At 38.9% G+C, this 16,713-nt stretch overlaps 1 protein-coding gene across 1 annotated transcript; it reads right to left on the reverse strand.

The window, feature by feature from the left end:
* Window positions 1-252: 252 nt before the first annotated feature.
* Window positions 253-4,266, reverse strand: LOC130430577 (uncharacterized). Its single transcript, XM_056759719.1, has 5 exons — window positions 4,073-4,266; window positions 1,281-1,601; window positions 731-1,036; window positions 514-621; window positions 253-409 (listed from the first exon to the last, which is right to left on the reverse strand). Exons 1-5 carry the CDS (start codon window positions 4,116-4,118, stop codon window positions 402-404), a joined length of 789 nt encoding a protein of 262 aa, XP_056615697.1. The 5' UTR covers window positions 4,119-4,266; the 3' UTR covers window positions 253-401.
* Window positions 4,267-16,713: the final 12,447 nt, after the last annotated feature.

Here is a 16,713-nt window from a genome sequence, read left to right on the forward strand (position 1 = left end):
ATTCAATGTATAAAATACTATTTAGTAGATTATATGTTCATTTAACAAATATATCATTTGAAATAAATTTGACTATACAATGTAATGCACAAATTCGGGAACCCCTTGAATATGAATCATTTTAATAAAATAAGAGAGATCAAATAGAAAATGTTATAGCATGTTATTTTTTATTAAGTACAAAAATTGCTAAAATTATTAAACAGTGATCCATCGGACAGGAACAATATAAAGAGAAGTGTGAAGGGACAGTATATGTGTGTGTGGTGTGTCCACTGAGCAGGTAAACAATTTACAATGTCTTACTCAGAACACCAGTTTGTAATTTTGTTTCTGTTCATTTCGAGACCTTGAAGAGTTTCAATCTTCAGATGATCTGCTGAAGTCTCTGGTCGCTGCCTTCACAAACCTGCAGAAAAGTTGAATGACATTATAATGAGTCTCTCAATAACAGTGATGTTACTGTTGTGAAACATGATTTTCTGTGTACTGTAAACTGAAGGAAAGACTTGCCTTTAACACGCCTTTTGTGTTTGATGATGATGATGATGATCACACAGATCAGAGGACCAAATATAACTGGAAGTATAATGATCCTCATGTTTCTCATGTCAGGAGAATCTAGAAGGAAAAAGAGAAACAATAATCAGATGTTAATTTCAGACACAGACTAAAAGAGTAGAATAGATCTACAGATCAGCTGAATAAATACTACAATCACAGCTGTTACCTGAACACTTGTGACAGACATCAGTGTTGAGATGTTGAGTCTGTGTTGAGATGGAGTTGTTGATGACACAACTGTAGACGTCAGAATCATCCAGACACTCCAGATGAAGAGAGATGCTTCTGATGATACTGTGTTCAGACACACTGATGCTGGACAATAAACTCTTTCCTTTGTACCAGGAGACACTCACATCATGTGACACTTTCATCACTAAACACAACACTGAACACTTTGATGATGAAGATCTTTCTGATGATGAAGAGATTTGTGAAAAGTCTCTGATGAGGGCAGGAACAGGCAGACGAGCTGAAAAATAGAAAATAAAAGATTGTTTAAATAGTTCTGCAATACTTTTTATCCAGCATTATTATCGTGTTTCTTTATTATATATATATATATATATATTGTTTATTTAACAATTTACAATTATTGCGTATGAATGTTATGTTTTCTCCCCAACAAAACAGCAATAAAACACAAGGTTTTTAATTATCTACTACTTTAAAAGTACAAAAGAAAAGGAAATACTGTATGAATGTGAAATACTCACCATAGACAGTGACACTGAATGTCTTGTTTGAGACTTTCATGTCTCTGCTGATGTTCAGTGTATAAAGTCCAGAGTGTTGAGATGTGATGTGTGTGATGATGAGATCTCCAGTCTGATAGTTCAGCTTCACTCTGTCTATGAATCTCTCATCATCAGAGAACATGGTGCCTCCAGCCTCTCCATTGATTCTGGCAACAAATGTGTTTTCAGGCCCATAAAACCACATTATCTGATCATCGGTCTGTCTGATGACATTAGTGTTTAGAGTAACAGAATGCCCCTCCATCACTGACACTGACTTCACTTCATCACCCAACACACCTGAACAACACAAACACAAAAAGATTTCAAGTTTATGACAAATGTTAATAAGGCATTATAAACAACACTAACTCTTTAATAAAAAAATATTTATTTCATATGTTATGCTCTACTTCTTTAATGCACTATACTTTAACCCTTAACTGCTATCAGCAGTGATAAAAAAACTACGATATAATAAGCCTTTTTCCCTGAATAATCAAATTACGCTGCCAAAGAAATACAGAATTAAACTGAATAACTTTTATAGCCTTCAGTCAGTGATTTAATTATGACTCAAATCCTAATCCCGTCCCTCTCCTATAGTTAGTATATCTTGTGTCACTTATTATTATTCTGTGTTTAAATGTATGACACAATAACAAAGTGTTCACATATTTAAACTCATTAAAGATTGAACACACTGCAGGTGAAGCTACACATAAACATTCATCTGTAGACTATACTTGTAGAGAGGACAAATGTGAAGTCTATGTGAATGAAAAAAGCTAAATGAACAAATGTATTTATAAGTAAAATATGGAGTTGAGAAATCTGAATGTTTGTTACTGACCTTTAGATGACGTAAATCTCATATTAAATATCTTTCAGGTGAATAACAGCAGCACAAGACACTTTGAAGAGGTTCTATTGGGTTTATCAGCAGCACAAACTCACTCGAGTAAAACTGTCAAAAACTAATTTCTTATCGGCGCCAAGTGGTCCAGTGGACTATGTGTCAACATGTTGTGCAGCAGTATGAGGCGCGGAAGTTGACAAAAGTAAAGCGAATGCAGACAGAGGGAGTGAGTGTGCGCGAGATGATGTGAATTGGTGATGGAGATGGTGGTCTAGTGGGTTAAACCACTGAACTGGTAAATCAAAGGTTGCTGGTTCGATCCCAGCAGTCACCACCAGTGTGTCCTTGAGCAAGACACTTTACTCCATGTTGCTCCAGGGGGATTGTCCCTGTAATAAGTGCACTGTAAGTCGCTTTGGATAAAAGCGTCTGCCAAATGACTAAATGTACATGTAAAATGTAATGTAATGAATTCGAGCGAGATGATGTGTATACGCGCGAGAGGGAGCCAACAATAAACATGCGCAAGAGGGAGCGAGTGTGTGCAAGAAAGAACGAGTGCGCGTGAGAGGGAGAGTCAAAATGAGTGATTGTATGACTAAATTTTAGGAAAATTGCATAATTGTTTGCGAGATAAATCAATTTTTTAGTTTTTGAGGTTTTATTTATTTACGTAATGTCTGAAGCAGCCAGAAGACTCATTAATAATATGAATTAAAAGCCCACGGTACTTGAAAACATTGATAATGCTCTGAATGCTCAAGCTAACGTTAATTCTCAAAATCAAACAGCAACAAGCGAAGTACAGAGACTTTTTCATTCTACTTCTTCCTCTACTGTTTGCCGGCCTGCATTTGAATTTTCCCGCAACTTTTGTGGATCAGCCAGATCAGCAGAAGAGGTTCTGTGAACATGTTCCTCCATTAACCTATGACAATGCTCCATGCTGTTCAAATTTCTGGAGAGCATACTTTCATCATCGTTATGTAAAATATATTTCAACATCGTTGCACTGACAACTAGTGTACTGTAAAAAGAATAGAAAAAGAATTATAAAACGTGTCTTAAACATATTTAAAATTGCAGGATACTTCCGTTGACCAATACCGTAGAAGTTAGAATGGTTCAATATGTGGAAGGTCTATAATAAAACTTGCGCACACTCAATCCCTCTCGCGCGCGTTGACTCCCTCTCTCGGCATTCGCTTTACTTTTGTCAACTTCCGCGCCTCATACAGCAGCACTTCATGCGGCCCGAGTTCAAATCCTGGCTCGTGGTCCTTTCCCAAATTACAATTCCCTCTCTCTCAACACATCATTTCCTGTCTCACTCTTCACTATCCTATCTGTATAAAGATGTAAATGGCCAAGAAAATAGATATATAGTGTATATATGTGGTAGAAACCAAAAGTTTTTCCCTTGTAGCGGTGATTGGTGGGGTTGTGATTATAACGTGGGTTTAACTCGTCCCTGATAGCCACTTATTAGCCGCTAACGCTAATTTCATTTTTAGACTTCTTGGTTGTATCTTACAGTCCCTCTCCTCCTGAATGAACTCCGCTTACAGACAGTTTAGAAGCGCCGAAACCGCCCAATGCGTTCATCTGTTTGTTGTTTTCCCGTGTTGGGGTGGGTAAGATTCTACCTTTATGGTAGGTACATTTGTAAAAGGATGTTGTTATTTTGTCCAATTCGTCTAAAGATTAACTTCATAAGACAGAATGGTCGCGTCTCTACCAATGATCATTTCCCGCCCTTCTGAGATACTTTGGAGTTATCCGGGGGCTTTAAGACTTGCTGTAAAGCGTGGATCCAGTGATACACGTCCCAAAAAGTTTCTCTCAAAAACTCTTTGTTTAATTCCGATGGAACACAAAGAGAACATAAGTTTAGTTATAAAAATGAACTTACCCACAGTCAAAAAGGACAGACAGAGACAAACTGAGCAGATGTTCATGTTCAGACGTTTGAGTAAAAAACCCCGAAGGTTGACCGCTGGTTGTTGTGTAAATGGCTATTTAATGAGATGTGCTGAACTTGTGTTCAGTATGACAGAGGAGAATCTTCCGCTCAACTCCACGAGATCGATCGACACAAATCTGGTGTTTCAGATCCTGAAGAGAAGTGATCTCACTGTTGTGTTAAGAGAAAACAGGCATTCAGAATGCAGTCTGATCGGTTTGTTCTGTTGCAGCCCGGGGCCTTGGTATATGTCAAACCAGATACAATCTATTTTCCATCATATCCATTTCTCATAATTACTGACTATTGATTGTGTTTGTAGGCAACCTGTGGAGGGGAGGAAAAAGTAAGAAAAGAAAGATATAGACTGAAGAATAAAATAGAACAACTTTAGGAAAGACTAGACAAACAAAGAAAGCAAGAAGTCGCTGTTTCAGCACTCACTGATTAAAGACGTCAGTAACAAATATCAGCAGACCACCAATAATCAATAATCCACACAACTAATTACATTAAGCAATGACAATGATTTTCGAAAAAATTATAAAGAATAACCAATGATGACCACTTAAAATGTTTCATTCACACGAAATACAGGTTTATAGTGAAGATGAACTGGCGACATTGTCAGAACGTATTGTGTTTGCTGGGTTTGTGCCAATTCAATAGAAATGTAAACTTATGTTACACTATTTAGCTCAGATTGATACAAATGAATGTTTGTTTAGTGTCATTTACTTTTCATTTCCTCACAGCAAGGATATTCCAAAAGATCTTCTCTAGTGAATGTAGGGGAAGCTGCTACCCCTGATATACAAGATGTCAGATTTATTTTGCAGTGAGTGTGAGTGTGCGGGACATGATGTGTCTCGCCCAAGGGCAACAACAAAACAAACAGATCGCCATGCCTGCGCACATCCCCACAATTTTTCGTTTTCTCTTTACACATCACTCTCCTTCAGGCACTGAAACAGCAGTTGTTTGTCGATCAGTCTCGTCGAGTTGAGCAGGATTTTCTTCTCTGTGATACTGAACATCTCTTCAGCACATCCTAGTAAATAGCCATTTACACAACAACCAGCAGTTAAACCTTCAGGGTTTTTACTCAACAGTCTGAACATGAACATCTGCTCAGATTTTCTCTGTCTGTTGTTTTTGACTGCGTGTGGCAAATTCATTTTTATAACTATACTTACTTTCTCTATCACTTGATGGAACACACACTTCATCAAATTAAGTGTATTTGTGGATTTAAGTTCTATTTCAAAATTGACATTTCCCTAAACAATTAGAAACATTTGTACAAATTGTCTTAAATTTTCGAGTTTTCTTTACTTTCGAATGTCTTTTCAGTTACCAGAAGTGCACAAAAATTCATACGTAGAGAACCATTTAAACCTGGTTAACATTAGACGCTTTTACTTGCTGTGACGAGTTGGCCTGCACCCAATCAGCGTCGCCATGGTTACGGAGGAAATCAGTGCCAACACCTGTCGATCGTCAGCATCTGAGGCGGATATCCGGAGGATATAAAACCCAGGAAGAGAGAAGAAAGAGTGAGTTATATCTCCATAAGGTTATTGCGGTTGACACTATTTCTCTTTCTCTTCTGTTTCAAGAGTCAATCACGTGACAACGACAGATGGACAGAAGCAAGCTTGGACCTACCCCACGAGCACGGAAACCGAACACTGGAAGCACTTCATCATGGGACGGGAGTTTATTTCTCACTGGCACCCTGGTGGATTTGTAGTGTTGCGGGCCTATATCTTCACGTGTGTTACAAAATAAACCACCCTCCGGGGATTGTTGTCTACACCAACCTTGGTTGTCTCGTGTCTTAAGTCCCACACTTGCCCTTACAGAACAATAGATGAACAGGTATGAAGACAAACAAGGGTGGAACACTTATGGGGCTACTTATTTAATAGACAGGTTTTTTCATCCCATCACTGCAAAAAATGACTTTCTTACATACATAAGTGATTATGTAATGATTTTGAGTGTGAAACAACATTAAAAACATTTTAATAGCCGATAAATGTAAGTTTTAAAAGAATAAATGCGATCGGGACAGAGCCAGACTACAATTTAGTCAGTGTGCCCAGAATATCCAGTGGTGTCCTTGGTGACTTTTCAAACGTCATAGATCTACATTTCAAATTGTGCAGTGTTTGTTCTGTGAAAACTGATTGTGAAATTTATGGAATTTTGTTTAACAAAAGAGAGAAATGAATGACAAAATGTTTTTAAAATAAATATGCCTTTTCTAAATAGTTTAAAAACAGATTTACATTATAAAGACTTGCACAGTACAAACACCAAGTATAAGGCCTCAGAAATATGTTTAAGGCCCGGTTTTATAGACAAAGAAACTTAATCTCTACTGTTTTTCAAGTCAGTTTTACTTACATTTGTAAATTTAGCTAAGGCTTTTTTCATTTTTCACATTTACCTTTGAGCCCATACATAAGCATAGTCTATAAAAGCAATGAAGCAGTGTACTTAAGCAGTGTGGCCTGCTTATAAAAATCATAACAAACAAATTTGAAAGTGGGGGGGACAGGAACGGCATTTTGAAAAGTGGACGCCCCTGGCTAATGGTGTTGTTATATTGAAATTGAAAGTGACCTATTAGTCAGATATGAGAATTATGACCTCTGCTTTGATCAAATACACCTCAATCATTACCCGCTGGCCCTGAGAATTGAACCTGCAACCTCCTGGTCATGAGTCCGACTCTCTAACCATTAGACCACAACTGCCCTTAATACCCTCTGCTGTTATAAAATTCACTGTAACACACTGCTTCGAGGGGCTTATTGCTTTAATAAAATGCTTATTCCATATGCCTAGCAAAGTTTCATAAAATAAAGTAAATAAAGTGATATTCAGGCTGTGTAATGGGGTTGGTTTGTTATAAATTAGGGTATTTGTAAATGTAAATGTGTTTTATAACAGCTTATAACTCAGCTCAAACAATCAGAATCAAGGACCAGAATGTGTTTGTGTTGTTCAGGTGTGTTTGGTGATGCAGTGAAGTCAGTGTCAGTGATGGAGGGACATTCTGTTACTCTATACACTAATGTTGTTAAACAGACAGATGATAAGATAGCGTGGCATTAAGGGCCTGAAAACACACTTCTTGCAAGAATGAATGGAAATGACGATTATACCAAGTTATCTGATGATGAGAGATTCATAGACAGACTGAAGATGAAGGATCACACTCATAACATCTCAACACTCTGGACTTTATACACTGAAGATCAGTAGAAACATGAAAGTATCATACAAGACATTCCATCTCATTGTCAATGGTGAGTATTTCACATTCATGAATTATGTCATGTACTTTAAATTATCATTATTTTGGGAGTTTATATTTTTATTTTGTAGAAAAAACATCACGTTTATACATTTTAATTGTAAATCGTTTAAAAACTATAATACAAACCGTCAGTGCTGAATGTGACACATGTGGGTCTCTCGTGTATAAAGGAAGTGACATCATCAAACAGACAGAAGATCTGGACAGGGACGTCCGTCACTCGTCTTCAGGTACATCAGCTGTGTCATTTTTTGTGCTGATCTGAGATCTGTAGATGAAGAATTCTGTTCTGTATTTTAGTCTGTGTCACATAAATGAACACCTGATGATTGTGTTTCACTTCATTCTTGTAGATTCTCATCGCATGAGGGTCATTATAATTGCAGTTGTAGTTGCTCTTGTGATCTGTGTGATCATCATCATCATCAAACACAGAAGAATGTGTCATAAAGGCAAGTCTTACCTTCAGTTTACAGTGAACACAGAAACATCTTTCACAATATTAACATCATTGTTATTGACAGACTTCACTTCATCTCATTTTAGAGACAATATATGCTCCAGTGAGTGATAAAGGGAGCAGCAGCTTATCTGACGACTCAAACTCTTCAATGTCTCCAGATGAACAGGAAAAAAGCTCATTCTTATCTGACTAAGACTTTGTAAAATGTCCACCTGCTGGATTCACAGACTTCACACATACAGTACATCATACATTTACATGTTTTATTTTCCTGTCCGATGGATCATCACCTTATCGTGGTGGATGGGTTTGAGTGCTTCAGTGATCCTTTGGGCTCTGTTGTCTAGAACTTTAGCTTCTGGTGATGACACCCTTGAAACATTGATCCCAAGAGAGACCAAGAGTGGTCCAAAACATTCCTGAAAGTGACAGTTCACATCAAAATTAGAATTCTGTCATCACCAACATCTTCTTGTCATTTCAAACGTGTGAGTCTCTTTTGAAGATGATCTTTTTAGAATGTTGGTATACAAAAAAAGTTCAGACACAAAACCAATGCAAGTCAATGGGAACCAATAGTTTTCAACATTCTTTAAAATATCGTCTTATGTGTTCTCCCCAAAAAAGAAACAAAAAAATGAAATGATGAGAGGATGTGAGTAAATGATGACACAATTCTCATCTCTGACCCGAGTGATTCACTCTCCTGCACACTTTGGTCAGGGGTTTTCCTGCTTACACAATTAAGGGATGATCGCCTTAATCAAATTTTCAAGGTCAATGTATTTCTGAAACACATTTAAAAACAACAGAAGTTGATCAAAGTTGTGTAAGCTCAAATGCTAAAACAGACAACACTATATAGAGATACTGTACATAGAAAAATATATTTGTGTTGCTTTTATAATAATCACAGGCAATCGTGGCCTAATGGTTAGAGAGTCGGACTTGTGACCAGAAGGTTGCCGGTTCGATCCTCAGGGCCGGCAGGTAACGATTGTGGTGCCCTTGAGCAAGGCACCTAACCCCTACACGCTCCCCGGGCGCTGCAGTGATAACTGCCCACTGCTCCGGGTGTATGTGTGTTCACCACTTGCTGTGTGTGTGCTCACTAATCACTGTATGGGTTAAATGCAGAGGTCACATTTCAGGTATGGGTCACCATACCTGACAAATAGGTCACTTTCACTTTCACTTTCACTTTTTCACTTTAATGCCTTAGAAGAATATGTTACTGGTGTGAGCTATTCCAGCGCGTGGACGTGACATAAAAACGCTTTAGAGAATTAAAAAAAAAATAGTGAAATAAACAAGAGTTATGGATGTGACATAAAAAGGAAAGGAATGTTGGGAGACGAAACCTGCACAAATGCACAAACCTGAAGTGCCTAATGATGACTCTTTATAGACCATAAATACTTACTTTATTTATCATTTTCATGTGTCCATTTATGAGGACTCACGGAAAACACAAACAAACATACATGTTGTATATATATATGTTCCGTGAGTTTATATACTATATATATATATATTCTGCATTAAATGGGAAACAAAGTTGTAATGAATGCGATGTTATGTGTGATAGGAGCAGTTATCTCTTCAAAAGCCTCTCACATCTCACTCACATTAGAATATGAACAAAAGCTCACCGACGCCATCTTGTGCAGCCAAATAAATGATCATCACTGGGTTTATGGTGGATTTTAAAGTATATTACTGAGTTTTCTTTATTTTACTGAGTTTTCTTATATAAAAGACCACATTTAAAGTTTCTAAATATATTACATTTTGTTCTTGTATAAAAGCATACATTTAAGATAGTTATAGAAGTGCATCTGATCTTAACAAAGGCTATGGGCCTCATAGGATGGGCACCAGGCAGATATGGACCTCACATCGGCTTAGCATAACACACACACACTTTTGAAGACACTATGTGATACTGTCATGGTTCCACTATCATGTCATGTTTTATTCCTGTCTCGAGTGGAGCCATGGCATTGCCTGATGGTTTTATGTGGGAAAGACATGGTTCTTCTCCTGTCTCGTCTTTGGCCCCGCCCCTCTCACTCCCCGTCAGCTTTCCCTGAGTGCTTAATCCCCAGCACCTGTTTCTTGTTAATTATCCTGTGTTTGTTCCCTATAAAGAGTCCTCATGTTTCATTGTCGTGTGCTTGTGCATTGTATCTGTACCTGTTGTCACACATCGTTCCTTGTATCAAGTTGTATGCTGTTGAATCGAGTAAGTCTAGTTTAGTCAGTTGATATTCTAGTGTTTGTTTTCGTAGTTTAGTCTGTCAGTGTCCTTGTTTGTTGTTAAAGTTTATATATTATTCCTGTCCTGTTTTCCCCCTCGTGGGTTTTGTTTTGCCTGTTTATTAGTGTTCATATGTTAAATAAACATCCTTGTTACCTCTACCGTCTGTGTCTGCCTGCAATTGGGTTCCCATGCCATGTCTCCCCCCGAGAATCCTGACAGATACTAGTCACAGAATACACTATTATATTGATTTAGGCACATGTTTACCCTTTAGACAGACTAAACACTAAGCCCAGTGTAGTAAATGACAATGTGACATATAGCTGAATTTTAAGATGGATGTATGTGCATTTCTTTTTAAGCTTTTGAAAGGTTTTGCCACAGTTAAATACTGATATATGGAGCTTGACGTTCAACTGTGGAAGGTCAGAAAAGGATGGACTAGCAGAAATGGGTGATGTCATGTGAAACATGATTGGTTTAAACCGTGATAATGTATAAGAGATGGAGTCAGATATGTATTGGTCAGACATCTTCAGATGAACTCTGTATGTCTCTCTTTGACTTGTTCAAACAAATTAAAGATTGAAACACTTGAAACTTGGCTTGTTGGTCTTCGTGATTTCTCTCAACATTTGATGATCGATTTCCCCACAACATTTGTTTGTGAACTTCTATCATAAAGCGAAAATACAGTATTCCACGGGTGTGGAGAGGAAATAAATACTACAGGAAGTATAAAGGTTAAAGGTTTAATCCTTGGTTTACATGTTTGTTTATTTACGTATCCAAAGTTATTGTGTTATACTTCATGGTCAGTCGGCGTTCTTATATTCTGTTCCCGCACCATCCAATTGTTTAGTTGTAGAGGGGAGTTGGTGTACTGTTCAACACGGGAAACTACTATATATAGTTTTTATCATGTGGATATTTATATGTATTTGGTACCCGCTGTTATATCATTTTGTATTTCAGCGGTTTACTTGTCCTTTTGCCATTACAATGCATTTATTTTGATTTATTGTTTTTCTTCCTTACCCTTTTGCAATTTTTTGGTTTAGTCTAAGGAGAGGCTTGAGCTATATACAGTTCTTTTTGTAACTGCTAACAAGCATTTACCAATACTTGAAGGTGACATCATATGGGAAACCCCTCTTTTTCTTTGTTTAAGTGCTATAATCTGGTCCCCTGTGCATCTTGTGACCAAGAAAACGTGAAAAAAAAGAACCCAGTAAGTTTGTTTAGGTGTAACATTCCCTACAAGCATGTGAGAAATCAAGCCGTTCAGATTTCGTTCCCGTTGTGATGTCCAAAGCAGATTTTATTATAATGTTAACGCCCCTTATTCTATTTGGTTCCACCCACCGTGCTCCGCCATTGTTGTTTTCACAATTGACAGCGCTGTACGTGACGTCATGGCTAAAGTTCCTGGACAACATGCAATGTAGTCGCTGCACAGAGTCCAAACCTAGGAGACAGCAGTGGATTATTTTATATTTAGTTGAAATCCCTCAAAAACCATAAGTAGAAACCAGTTTGTTTGTGTGAATCACTTCACACCGGAGTGCTTTTTCAACCTGGGACAGTACAAGCAGGATCAGCTTCAAAGTTGTTCCTCAAGAGGGATCGAGACCGATAGAACGAGACAAAACTGCAGATGTGAGTAAAATTTATCAACAGTCTGAATTGACATAAATGTAGCATATATATATATATATATATATATATATATATATAGGAGGATAACGTTAGCATTTGATTGCGAAGGGAGCTAAGTCAGTCACGTGCTAAATAGAACATTCAAAGCCAGTGTTAAACTTAATGTACATAAATTCAGATGGACACTTGGAGTTTAACTGTACGTATGTTAATACACTATGTGTGTTGGTATGTATAGGTGCGACAAGCTGTATGTTTTGCTAATGAACAGAAGCGAACACGAACGGTTTTGTTTACACAGTCATTGAGTGTTTTTAAGCCAAATATGTTCCAGACATTTCATGAAGACCCTAATAAATCATGCCAACTTGTTGAAAGCGGTCAAATGAGGCGACCGTTTAAGGGTAACTCCGGCCAAAAATGAAAATTCTGCCATCAATTACTTCCCCTCGAGCAGTTTAACATCAGCATGACCTAAGGGTATTTTGGAAGCTTTCTGACTCCTCCTTAGACTTCTTATTTCTTATGCGTTTCTTCAGTTAGTTTTATTGATTTATGTTAAAAAAATTCTAAATCTGACTTATGTACGTATGATCATGTATGTATAATGTGCATTTTGTGAAGACAATGAATGTGAAAAGCTGATAAAAATATATCAAATTATAATATAATTCTGTGAAGAGTTGGGAATGTCTTCGGGTCTACAGTTCATCAAATTAGGCATCTCGAGCAGATAAGGTCCCCCAAACCAGACAAGCTCGGTTTTACTTTCATTGAAATTTGAAAAGTTAGTTATAGCCATGTTTTAACCTCATACAGACAAATCACGAGGGGGTCCAATGCGGTTGTATTATTTTTCCGCACAGGCAGATAAGTTTGCATGTCATCTGCAAAAAAGTGGAAGGATATCCCATGTATTCGAAAGATTGACCCTAGTGGTAGCATGTACAGGGCAAATAACATGGGAGCAAGGATGGACCCTTGAGGGACTCCACACATCAGCGGGGAGGAGGAGGAGCAAGTCTGGCCTAAATGAACAGAAAAGCTTCTGTTTGATAGAAATGACCTAAACCAGGTTAGAGCCGTGCCTTTAATGCACTATTTAAGCAATGTGTGATATAAGAATTGCATTCTCGATTGTGTCAAATGCTGGGGTTAAATCCAAAAGCATAGGAGCAATAGAGTGACCAGAGTCACATGATAAGAAAATGTCCTTCAAAACATTAAAAGAGCTGATTCTGTGCTAGGGTTATCTTTAAAACCTGACAGAAATGTTTTGAGCATATCATTTTGATCATAAAAATTCCATCGTTTTTCTTTCTACAATCCCGTCTGAGCTGTAACATTAAACCATGGATGAGATTTAGCCCTGTTGGAGATATTTCTGACAGAGGCCACAGAATCCAAAATAGAGGAACATGAGGAATCAAAAACATTTAGCAGCTTCTGTACATCGCAGTGGGAAGGGGGATTTTGCAGGGTAGTTAAGGGGGGACTAATAAATGGACAACGAATAGAGGACAAACTCTACAATCAACAATAATACAGACAAAAGACTGGAGCACAGACGGCATTGCACATACACTTTCTTTAGTGTGGCAGTACACATACTTAGCATTTTTAGGTTTTAAGTTTATGAGGGCGAGAGGAGAGAGAGAGTTTAACTCTCAGACAGCCTGATTGATGATTTCTGATGATCTTTGACAGCCTCATGGATGATTATTATTTTTGTGATTTTCCTGCCATTAGAGGGCGATGTGGCTCACCCGCATGACGTCATCAAATGCATCTCTTTCTCTCGAGCTTTCAAGTGCACAAGTTAGTTTTTCATCAAGTTTTTTGCGAAAGTTGTAGCAAAAGTCAAGGCAGTAAGATTTGATACTGCAGTGACAGATTTGAGAGGTTGTAGATGCCTATTAGATGTTGCAATTCAAATCTGAATCTATGAAAACAAGTAAATATGTGCTATGCATTTGTATCTGCCAATGTATTTTGTAAATGCCAGTTTACACATTTGTGACCATTTCTTTGCAACTTCAAATTCATATTTTGTCCACAAATCTGAACATTCTACAAGAAATCTTTCAGCAGAACACAACATCCTCACAAACACTATCAGATGAGCACTTTGACCACTTGACCACACTTTCACTTTGACTCCTACAACACCACATTTATTTGCTTAAACACTATACATGTTTTAACTTTATTGCAAAACTTATGGACAACTGAAATCACTGTATGAGGCTTTAATAACTTTAGACTTATTAACACAGAAAACAGAGAAACAACAAAGACAACCGTTTAAAATATTGTTGAAGAAATATGTCAAGATCATTCTTATATTTATAATCAGTGTTGGGTGTAAGTTACTAAGTTATTAATTACTATAATTTAATTACTTTTCCCTTGATAAAGTAAAGTAAGGGATTACTCATATGTTTTCTGTAATTTAAATACAGTTACTTTTGATGTAATTAAACTAAATACTTTGTTAAATATATGCGTGTGCAATAGTGTAATTGACTTCAAATTCAAAGTCTTACTTCAAAATCTGCGCTTAAATGTATAATTCTCACATTTGTAATACTTTGGTAAGTTAATAATATTATTTGAATGAATTCAATAAGCCGTTTCATGTATATCCTTGAATCACTGAACTAATCAAGGTTGCTGTAGGATATAGAAAGTAATTAGTAATGAGTAACTAAATACTTTTTGGACAGAGTAATTTTGGCAGTAATCTAATTACATTATTGAATATGTAATGAGTAACTAGTAATTAATTAGTTTTTCAGAGTAACTTACCCAACACTGTTTATAATATCTGTGATCATCAGTGATTGTTATTCTCATTTACATCTGATGTCATATATGAGAACAACCACAACAGTCACACCCACTACAGCAGAGAGGACCAATCGGATCACAGTTTCAGTAAAACCACAACAGACGACACCAACTGAAGGACAGAAAGAGAAAAGAGACTTTGTATGAAATACAAAAAAGGGAAAATTAGAAGCAAATAATCATACATGTGACTCACATGAAGACGTGTGACAGAGTTGAGTGATGTGTAGATGTTGTGTGAGGTTTGTGATGGGATTGTTGACCACACATCTGTATGTGTTTGTATCCTGTTGTTCAGGTGTGTTTGGTGATGAAGTGAAGTCAGTGTCAGTGAGGAGGGACAGAATGTTACTCTACACACTGATACTCAACTACACACACATGATGTGATATGATGTTTTATTAACAAAGTTCGGGAGGAGCACGTGCAAATAATTAAGCAGCTGCACGGCATCAGAAATCACGCAGCTGCCCGGCATTAGCAATCACATCACTTATCCTTCCAAACCAGAACGAGCTCTATAAATCGTGAAACCGCCTTACCTCCTTCATTCATAGATTTTTGCTGCATACAGCAGCATGTCTGAGATCGACAATTCTGAAATGGAAAACAACGACTTCTTTGCCGACCAGGGTCCCTCAGAAAACTCGACCGCTCACCAAAGCACCAGCACAGGACAAGAAGCTGTTACGGGTAAGAGGACAGAGACACTAAGAGGCCGCCAGCCCTCCCGCACCATCCGTCGCACCCCAAAACGACGAAGCAACACGGCGTCATCTACTCCGCCATCCAGGGCATCAGCAGCTTCTTCCGCCTCTTCCTACACCTCGGCTCAACGCTCGATTCCTGAGATGAGGAAATGGACAGTCGTAACCCTGAGACAGGCTCTAGAAAATGCAGACATCCCTTTCTCCAAGAAGGCAACAAAGGCGGAGTTAAACCACCTATACACCTCCAGCCTGCCCGGAGTTCTAACAACCGCTCCGACATCAAAACTAAAAGCCGCTGACAAGACCTGCAGCACCACAATCCTCCAACACCAGGAATCGTCTACTCCAACCGCGGCTAGGAAGAGGCGCCGTTCACCAAGCAAGCAAGGACGGCACTCGGCCAGCCTAAGCCACGCCCCGGACCACGCGGACACCAGCAGCCAGCCGGCTGCAGGATCACCCGAGTCCAGCACCTCCGACGACTCCACGCCGGTCCATCACCACCACGGCAGCGCGAGCACGCGCCCGCCAGCGGCAACCCTCCCTACCCTATCCCACTATCCTCCGTCCCACTTTCCCTCTGGCCTGCAGCCCCAATGCCTTCAGATACCGCGAGGTTGCCTCCGGCACAGGCGCAGGCCCAAACCTTTTTCAATTTTCCTATTGCCACAGGCCAGCAGCCGCCCCCTTATTCCACAACACTCTATCCTACCCTAGCCACTGGCCTGCAGCCACACTGCCAATTGATAACGCGAGGCTGCCTCCGTTACAGGCACAGGCGCAGGTTCAAGCTTCCTCTCCATTTCCTATTGCCTCAGGCTCTGGAGCCGCCCAAAGCGTGATGCTGCATCCGTACGCGGCTCCAGCAGCCGCCCCTTTGTTCCCACACACCACATCCCGTGCCGCCTTCACCATTCACTCCGCAACACCAATAGCCATCCCCCTGAACGCACCAGCCTGGGAACCTCCTCCCGTAGCCAGCAACATTACGGACCAGATATTAGCCGAAGTTCAGGCAGCTAGTTTCAGAAGCAGTCCAACACCCCACCCTAGTACCTCCCTATTCGTAGCCCCTCCTTGACGTCTCTCTCAGCCACATCATCCTCTCAGTCTCCCCCAGGACCCTACAATCTTATCTCACAGCTTGGAAATGTTTCAAATCGTTCCACGCTAAATTCATCCTAACATTCCCAGACTTCTCAATGCTAGCCATCACCTCATTCATCTCCCACCTAAACACCTCAAAAAACCTCCAAGCCAGTTCCATTAAAGGATACCTAAGCGGATTACAATTTTTCCACAAACTCATTTTC

This window comes from Triplophysa dalaica, chromosome 10 (assembly GCF_015846415.1).
Source record: "Triplophysa dalaica isolate WHDGS20190420 chromosome 10, ASM1584641v1, whole genome shotgun sequence".
Classification (NCBI taxonomy): domain Eukaryota; kingdom Metazoa; phylum Chordata; class Actinopteri; order Cypriniformes; family Nemacheilidae; genus Triplophysa; species Triplophysa dalaica.

Bases quoted from the DNA above. Each gene is read 5' to 3' on its own strand.
- LOC130430577 (XM_056759719.1), bottom strand. From the start codon at position 4,118: ATGAACATCTGCTCAGTTTGTCTCTGTCTGTCCTTTTTGACTGTGG. The intron at 1,037-1,280 runs GTGAGTATTTCA...TCTATTTTTCAG, and splicing joins ATTCAGTGTCACTGTCTATG to CTCGTCTGCCTGTTCCTGCC. The intron at 622-730 runs GTAACAGCTGTG...TTTTCCTTCTAG, and splicing joins TGTCTGTCACAAGTGTTCAG to ATTCTCCTGACATGAGAAAC.